The sequence below is a fragment of the Ruditapes philippinarum genome, unplaced genomic scaffold, assembly GCF_026571515.1.
Source record: "Ruditapes philippinarum isolate M1 unplaced genomic scaffold, ASM2657151v2 ctg1334_1_1_1_1, whole genome shotgun sequence".
In the NCBI taxonomy this organism is placed as follows: Eukaryota; Metazoa; Mollusca; class Bivalvia; order Venerida; family Veneridae; genus Ruditapes; species Ruditapes philippinarum.
The window spans coordinates 385,242-394,922 of record NW_026855305.1 but is presented as its reverse complement, the minus strand read 5'-3'; the positions used below and the strand labels follow the sequence as shown (position 1 = coordinate 394,922).

Here is a 9,681-nt window from a genome sequence, read left to right as displayed (position 1 = left end):
CGCCGTTTTTAAAAACCGATGTAAACAAATCTTAAAATATTTCCGACTAAAAACATGATTTTGAAGTGGTTTGTGTAAATACACTGATAAAAATGTCTAGTGAAGAAGGTGTTAGAGCCACCAATGATGACGCGTCCCAGTGTAAAAGATTTGCGGTTGACAAGGGCTATTGGACCGACCATTACATTTCGATGTTTACTCCAAAACCAAAACAGACCCATGCACCAGAGATTAGCATTGGTTATTATGCTAGAGTGAAAGGGCTAAGACTGATTGTTGAAAAGTTTATTGCGGTATGCTTCTATTGATTGCCTTAACCAAATGGTTCAAAATTGTTGCTAATATAATAAAGGCAAAGCCTCAAAGCAAGCTCGATTTTCTTTTACCGTAATAGTTTAAAATAATCGTTCATTTTTATTTTACATTTTCCGTTTTAAAATTGTCATTCGGTATTTTATACACTGCTTCCATTTATTCTCTTTTCCCCTCTCTATTATGGTTCCTATATAGGTGCGCAGGACACCAGTCTACGCTTCCGTTTTCAATCAGAGTACATCGGCTTTTATCGTTATAGCTTGTAATTCGAAAAGTTGCGATGTGTCAATTCGGTACTTCTGACGAAAGTTTTCAAAACCATTACTATCTAGCAGGTACTCGCATTACCGTAAAGCTCGCTTTACGAGTAGGCCCTTCAGGCCAGCTCATCGAGCTCGCTAATACGAAAGTAGGCAAAGCCAACAAAGGGGAAGTTGGTTAAAAAAACTTTCATTCATTTTATATATTATTTTTACATTTTTCATTTTAAATGTGTCATTTAGTATTTCATGCCATATTTCTGTTTTCTTTTTGAACACCGTGAAAATTATTCTTAAGCCAAAAAGTTGTGATAGTTCCTTTATATTAAGGAGCATTGCTTATCATTGTGTGAGTTTTTTTATGGCGGTGCCTAACTAGAAATGACACTGAAAATATCACTGTTAGTTACAGAAATCTTTTTATAATTGTTTTAATTTAATTTCCTTTTAAATATGCACGTTTATAATCTATAGTCTGGCAAGCAATTCCCAGGCCACCGGGCCCACTTTGCGGTCCCGGCTTTTGACATCCCCATATTATGAAACAGGTCAGGAGAACTGTAGCTGAGCTGAAGACACAATATTATATCAGTTATTATTACTTTTTTTGTCCCGGTTCATAATTATACTGTCATATTTAATTGTCATATTTGCTGTGCAACTTGTCTCATCACAGATGTAACTTCATTGTCAGGACCTTTCACCTCTTGAACATTTCAGCCTTGGCCTTTTTGCTACCATTTGATTTTCTAACATGGTACTGTAAAGGGAGTACAGTATATGTGTGACATGACCTTCATGTTATTGCTTATTTGTTTAACTGATAGGATTATCTTAAGTGATCTCATTTCTCTCTTAACGTTAACTTGATTTTGACATTAAAAATAAGTTATTTATCCTTGAAAATTTTTTATTTAATGCTCTTCAGTTAAAACTTTAGTTTTACTTTTGCAAATTGATGATTTTATAGATTTGTTCATATTCTTTATGCAGTCATGTGAATCTAAAATAAATGTAATATTTAAATATATATTTTTTGTAACCTTTTTCTCTGTAATATACAAACTTGTCTTTGTAATATAGCTGACAAAAGGAAAGTGTCAAGTGGTTAGCCTTGGTGCGGGGTTTGACAGCTTGTACTGGAACTTGAAGGATGCAGGAACCAATCCTGTCTCGTACATCGAGGTTGACTTCTCAGCAGTTACATCCAGGAAAATACAGTATATAAGACGATCACAGGACCTGTTGCAGAAAATCACAAGCGAAGGTAATATACTTAACCCTTACTACCCTTATTATCTTAAATGGATCTTTCAATCTTGACAAAACCATTCATCATTTTTTGGGAAAATTTCAAAATGTGTACTGACTGAATAGGGCATTGTGTAGGCCAAGATGAGATGGATGATCTTCAATGTACAATGGTCATTTGTCACCAGCAGGGGAAGGGTTAAACAGATCAATATCATTTGAATTTTCCAAGAGCATGTTAACTGGTTTTTTCTTACATCTACATCATTTGCTGCCAATTAATTTCAGGAATACATTTTATGTTGTTTTTTTCTCAACCGTTTTGACTACAATATATCATTCTTTTCATTTAATCCAGCTTGACTTCAAATGAGAAACCTCACAGCTACACATTTTTGAATAAAAAGCTAATTTCTGTTAACGAACACTTGTTACTTTTGTTAATTAAATACAAATACAGAATAGCTGATGAAACCTTTTGTTCTAGAACTTATTGTTTTGCAAAACGGGCAATAGCCTGTGATCAATTGATGACCAAAATGTGTTCAGATCACTATGATAAAAACATTGAAAGTTATTCACAAACAGTGATGTACAGTGTGTGATTAAGCTATATACCTAAAAGATCTTGTATTTTTTAGTTAGAACAAAGCAGAAATTATTACAATCATAATAATATATATTATAACAAATTGTCCTGCAAAAAAAAAAGGTAATAGCAAGTGATCAATTGATGACTGAAGATGTTTTCAGCTCAACATTTAGCAGTATTTGTCTCACCACCTCACAATATTTGTTCAAGCTTATCTACATGATGTATTATGATAATTAGCCATATCATTGCGATCATTTTCTGCCCAAGCTCAAAATAATCAGTATGATAAAAAACATTGCAGTATGATAAAAACATTGCAAATTTTTGCAATGAAAGATTTTAGAACTTTGTGCATGTACATAAAAAATCTTATTGGTAAAAGATCTTGTATCTTATTTCATGTTAAAATTAGAATAAAACAGAATTATTAAATAATAATATAATGGTATAATATTTTGTAGATGATGACATTCAGTTCAGCAGCACAGATTTGTACAGTAAAGACTATCATCTGATTGCAGCTAACCTAAAAAACTTAAACGAACTTGATCATAAGTTCAAAGAGTGCGGGATAGACAAATCCTTGCCTACACTCTTCATCGCGGAATGTGTCTTAGTGTACATTGAAAAATCTGATACAGATAATTTGTTTAATTGGATAACAAAAAACTTTCCAACGGTATTACTTATCTATTATGAGCAGGTAAGTGATTACTGCAGAATCATTATTATTTGTGGGGCACTAATTTTCGTGGTTTTCGTGGATATGTCAATCAATGATTTTAATAAAAATCCAACAAAATTTTATTTTCCTCTGCTGTAAGTTTATTTTAAGGGATGGCATTGAGTGACCAGTTAACCAAGTTCTCGATCAAACGTCCAAATATCGGTTAACAAAATTGATATTTGATTACTTATTAATTTTTTTACATCATATAATTTACATTTTACCTCCTTTTCAAAAAATAAATAGTCCACAAATTGAAGGACCCATGAAAATGTTCTTTGTGACAAAACCACAAAATTTCATGCCCATGAAATTAAGTGAATTCACAGTAATATGACACTTATAAAAAAAAAGGAAACAATTGCACTAGCTCAAAAAAGGGACATAGGAGCATTTAGGCATTCTCATTGGCCAAATACTAATGTTTCACATTTATACATTAGATTAATAGTGTACAAAATAACAAACATTATTTGTCACTAAAATGGTTAAAAAAACATGCAGTGTATAAATTTTTTCTCTTGGTTAAAATTATGTAGTGTTCAAATTACAGTTGAAGTAATGTAGTCAAAGTCCTTTTACAAATCCATGTGACATATTTGAATTGAAAACACATTTTGTACTTTTCATCAAAATGATGGATTGATTTAGGTATATAACATATTCATGCACTTTATCGCCTTATTTATTAAATTTATCCCACACCCCTCATTTTAGTTCTAAGTAATCAGGCTTTTCACAAATATTTAATTTTTGGAAAGAGCCTCTAATTAAAAATTCCAGTGACAAAATTTATTTCAAAGATTTAGATTGTCTGTAAGGAAGGGAAATATTAAGGAACAGTGTTATACATAATAAACTCTCTTAGAGTATTAACAGCAATTATTAAAATCTTTTGCCACTTGACTAGGGTCAACCTGAATCTGGACTGGCTAGATAATATTGTCACCTGTCAGTCATGTTTCACCTTAATATATATCTGAGGCCTATAAAAAGCCTCTTTCCGATGGAATTTTTCTTTGAAAATATGCAGTTTTACTTACAACAGCTTGTTTTCTTCCCAAATTGGAAATTTTAGCAATATTATTTTTCCTCAAAAAGAGGCTAAGGCCTCTTCCCAATTAAGTGAGAAAACTCACTGTCTGTACAATATTGTAAATTATTAAACTACATGTACTTTACTTAATGATCAACATTATTTTTTGTCCAATCACATTGTAGTATTTTTCAAATTTCTGCTTAGTCTAACTTTGGTTAATGTGTACTAACTAAATAAAATTCACTTAATCTGTCGTCTAACCGCAGTCTAACAAATTTCAGTAATGCATTATATTAGGGAGGAGTTAGAGGTATGGTTTACACTCTGATTTGTAAAATGTTAAGGTTAGCAAAACAATGCCAACATAAAAAAATTAGTCGAGGTCAGGTGTTTCTAAATGTGAGGATACAACCAATTGATTTATTACATAGATAATATATGTGGGGCATGTAGAGACAAATGATTACATAGTAACTTTTTTATATCCTTTTAACTGTAAGAAAAATGTCTGTTATAAATTGCTGACTGTTTTAAACTTTATATTTTCCAAAACATTTTTTTTTCCACTTGATAGGAATGAACTGCATTAACAATCATTGATATTAAGAATACAATGATTACATTTTTGGCTGGAAAACTGATTGTTAATGGACCCCTCCACCTGTAAACCTAAATTGATACACAGAAAAAAAATGAACTGTTTTACTGTAGATAAAGGTATAAATTCTGTGACATTTCAGAAAACATGTGCCTTATTATTTGTTGATCAGGGCCATTTATTTAGCTTATATCTAAATGTGATATGTTAGAAACTTGACAAGGTGTAGACATCTTGTAGAGCGAAAGGGCGGAGCTATCGGTGATTTAGTGAAATGCCTTGTTTTTGGTTGAAAAAATAATGTTGATCATTAAATAGGTTAATGTTTAATAATATGCATTAACAAAAATAATTGGTCGCCTGCCTGCGGCAGGCTTGACCAATTATTTTTGTTAATACATATTATTAAACACTAACCTATACTTAATTACTCACCTATAACACTGATGACTTATAAGACAGGGCCTAATTTCGTCTTGACATAGTGAGTTTGACTAGAAATTTGTTACAAGATAAATACTCTTTGGAGGATAAAAGGTTAAGATCTGGTTCACATTTGATTAACTGATTGCTTGATATTTAGGTGAACATGGGTGACAGATTTGGTCAGATTATGATGGAGAACCTACGTTCTAGAGAATGCATGTTACATAGTGAATATTGTGCCAGTCTACAAACTCAAATTAAAAGGTAATATTTACTTTACTAGTGAGACCATAGAGTTACTGTATGTGTATTTAAATTCGCGGAAAGGTCCATTTTGGGGGTATATACAAATATTCGCGCTATTTTGAATTCGCGGAGGTGACTGCCGTAAATCATAAATTCGCGTACACCCATCATGTTGAAAATAAGGGAAATTACTCTAACACGATTAGGCAATAGTTTTCTTTCCTTTGACATACTTTTAATGTAATCATTGTGGGATTTCACAGTTATTTTCAACACCTGGTGTCAAACAATACCCTATTGTACAGAATAAAGACATTCAATTTGTCTAGTGGACAGATTATTGCAAACAAAAGAACGTCCGTTAACGTGCGTGATTTTTCACAGTTTTAAACAGCAATGAATGAGACCATAATCTTTTCACCAATATTGTTAAGATGTTGACTGAGTAATTGTGTTTTGTTTTCCATGTTTTCATCATTTAGAATCGTTAATGTTTGTGTTATTTGTATTGTTTGTTTAGAAAAACAAAATATAATCTGATCAGATGTCAAGACTTTTATGACTCAGACTATGAAATAAATAGCATGATGCAATGGTATTATTCAAAAATGTATATACTTATACATGCATCCGATAATCATATCAGTCAAACAATAATACACTAGCAAACTGATTAATATACAGAGCTGAATGTTACATGAACAGTTTATACAACAGTAAAATCACACTTTGAAAGCGCCACGGTTACCAGACTTATGGCAGCCGTGAACACACTGATATACATTGTTCTATAGATGCGCGAAAATATGACTATTAAGAAATTATATGTGTAGAAATATTCGCGCTGAACATAAATTCGCGGATCGAATGTCACCGCGAAGATCGCAAAAATTTGAAGCCCGCGAATATTTCTACACATACAGTATTATTTATTACAGATTTATTATTTGTCTGTTGTTTTTCTTTCTTCACTGATTTCAAGACAATATTAATTTTGGTCATACCGGTATCTTGCTAGTCAATTCATTAAACAGGCTTTCATGGATAACCAATTTCTCTACAAGTGATAAATTACTAATCTCACAGGATTTCTGAATCAGCAGTGAGAGACAAATGATCATTATACTCGACGTATGAAGTCAGTTTATCACAAAGAAAGTTAATCTCATCAAGGAATTGACTAAGCAAACCATGTGATATAAATTGTTGCTTTATCTATTGAGCTAAGCAGTTGGACTTGTAGCTGGTGCATAGACCATGATATTATAATGTATTTCAGGTGCATAGACCATTTTATGTTTCAAGTGCATAGACCATGATATTATAATGTTTTTTAGGTGCATAGACCATGATATTATAATGTATTTCAGGTGCAGACCATGATATTATAATGTATTTCAGGTGCATAGACCATGATATTTATAATGTATTTTAGGTGCATAGACCATGATATTATAATGTATTTCAGGTGCATTGACCATGATATTATAATGTATTTCAGGTGCATAGACCATGATATCTATAATGTATTTCAGGTGCATAGACCATATTTATAATATATTTCAGGTTCATAGACCATGGTTTTATAATGTATTTCAGGTGCATAGACCATGGTTTTATAATATATTTCAGGTTCACAGACCATGGTTTTATAATGTATTTCAGGTGCATAGACCATTGTTTTATAATATATTTCAGGTTCATAGACCATGGTTTATAATGTATTTCAGGTGCATAGACCATGGTTTTATAATGTATTTCAGGTGCATAGACCATGGTTTTATAATATATTTCAGGTTCATAGAGCATGGTTTTATAATATATTTCAGGTTCATAGACCATGGTTTTATAATGTATTTCAGGTGCATAGACCATGGTTTTATAATGTATTTCAGGTGCATAGACCATGATATTATGATGTATTTCAGGTGCATAGACCATGGTTTTGAAGGTGCTGATGCCATGGAGATGAGGCATGTGCTATCAAGTCTTCCTCAGGCTGATGTTCAGAGGTAATATAGTTGTATTGTTTTATTTTTAATAAACTTTTCTTAAGAAATGAAGGTTTGTTAAAACATAAAAATTGCTTCTTATTTTGTTTGTTCAAAAGCCTATCATTTTTGGTGTCCGGTAACAATTAAAAAAAAAAGTTACCTATTGCCATGATAGCTGAACCATCTTTTGCGTATTACATTTATAGATCTTTTTTGAAAAAGTAAAAGAAAAAGAAATATGAGACCTAGATTTATCATTACCAGTTTAAATTATGCAAATTTTTTTACAATTTATAGCAATTTGTGTATCAACTATCTTGATAGTCCTATAAATATGATGTCGCTTTGATATATTATAACAAGCATGTAACGTCTGATATATTGGACTACTATCTTGAAAGACTGAATTTTAGATTTCAAAGATGAGGTTCTAAAAAATTAAATTGTAATTTCTCTGTTGTTACAGAGGCTGGATAATAAAGATTTGAATTCAGATTTGTCATAACCAGTTGAAATTTATCAGACTTTGCTACTGTTTATAGAAACAAGTGAAATTAGTAGTTTTAAATTTCTTAGACGAGGTTCTGAATATTTTTTGATTGCTTTTGTTGTTGTATTTTCACTCTCGCTGTATTTAATGTATGCTGTGTATTTTTGTTATGACCAGGAACTGTTATGGTTCAAGTCATATTGTATAATAAAATCTGTTCTGTTCTGTTGTTACAGAGTGGAGAGGCTCGAGTTTTTAGATGAGAGAGAGTTGTTAGATCAGCTGATGAGCCATTACTGTTACTGCTGGGCGTATAAAGACGCAAACAAAATTGGACTCGAGGAAATCGATTTCTCATGATTTTTGGTGTTTATACCTCAATGCTTTTTGCTGTGAAATAATCTCTATGACCTAGGTCGTACTCGTCACAAAGTGTTGATATCAAGAATTAAGATTGCTTTAAAGTGCTCACAAAGAAATAATCCAGAGAATACAGTATTTTTGTGTCGCCTCTACAGAGTAGTGGCGACATATAGGGATCACTTCTCCGTTGTCTGTCACAAAACTTGTATGGATTACTCCTCAAAAGCTACTGGTGCAATTTCATCCAAACTTTACAGGAATGATCAATACCAAGTCCAGTTGTGCATATCATCAGCATTTTCCGGTTCAATGATTTTTGTTAGAGTTATGACCCTTTAATAATTTTTATTTTTTAATTTTGCCCAGACTACCCCTCTATACAATGCTTTCATAAACTGAACATGTTGACTGCTCTCAGTACTTGCCTTTTAACGGTTTTTGGGTTAAATGTTTTTTGGCCAAATTAGGGCCCTCCCCTTGAAAAAATTTTGCATTTTGCCATCTAAATGATTTTTGTGTCATCTGCTGCGAAGTAGCTGCAACTTTTAATTGGCTATCATGAGGCGGCACATGTGATCACTAATCGCTCTTGTTTATGATAATGTAGGCTTTTATTGTTGAATTTGTTGTTTTATAAAAATGCATGCATTAAATATTGTGTTAAATACAGCAGCATTTTTAAATCTTAGAACTTTTCGAAATCTAACAGTAGAATCAGATTTCAGTAATATTATGTGTAACTATTATAAAAGGCAGGAATTTCATCCAGACACTTGTGCGTCTATGGAAAAAAATGTTACCCATGTTACCTTTTCCATGCAGTGCTCTTGTTTAATTATGTGTTTACTGACAATTGTATGCTTTGAAATTGCTACTAACAATTTGTACATTTGTTTTTGCTAAAATTTGACGATTGTGTGCTTGCCTTTTTGCTCATGTTCATTTTATTTATAAAGCTGTATTTAATATATATATTGAAGAGGCTTAATAAAAAAAGAGAAGATATTTTAAAAATGTGTTAGTTTCATAGTTTTGCCATAATTTGATAAGGAATTATTTTTTTATCTTGGTTGTTCGACAAAAATTTTTATTAATTTTTTAAAGCTAAAACAAGAGGGCCATGATGGCTCTTGTGTCCCTCACCAGGTTAACAACCATTACAATCTTTTATCATCATATATTGTAAACCTAAATCAATGACATAACAAGAAGATCAAGATTTTCTTTTGATGAAGATATAGTCGAGGGTTTGGTTTCAATAGCATTAACAAAGCATTTCTTTAATTTGACATGTTGACCTAGTTTTTTTACCCAAGATGACCCATAATGCAAATTTTTCCAAAATGTCAAAAACATTGTAACAGTTTGTCAATTTTC

General features: G+C 31.8%; 1 protein-coding gene across 1 annotated transcript; it reads left to right on the top strand.

Moving 5' to 3' along the window:
* Positions 1-6: 6 nt before the first annotated feature.
* LOC132742861 (leucine carboxyl methyltransferase 1-like) lies at positions 7-8,485 on the top strand. The gene is made up of 6 exons (XM_060731355.1): positions 7-293; positions 1,659-1,842; positions 2,883-3,124; positions 5,369-5,475; positions 7,386-7,469; positions 8,178-8,485. The coding sequence occupies exons 1-6, from the start codon at positions 93-95 to the stop codon at positions 8,299-8,301; spliced, it is 942 nt and encodes a 313-aa protein (XP_060587338.1). The 5' UTR covers positions 7-92; the 3' UTR covers positions 8,302-8,485.
* Positions 8,486-9,681: the final 1,196 nt, after the last annotated feature.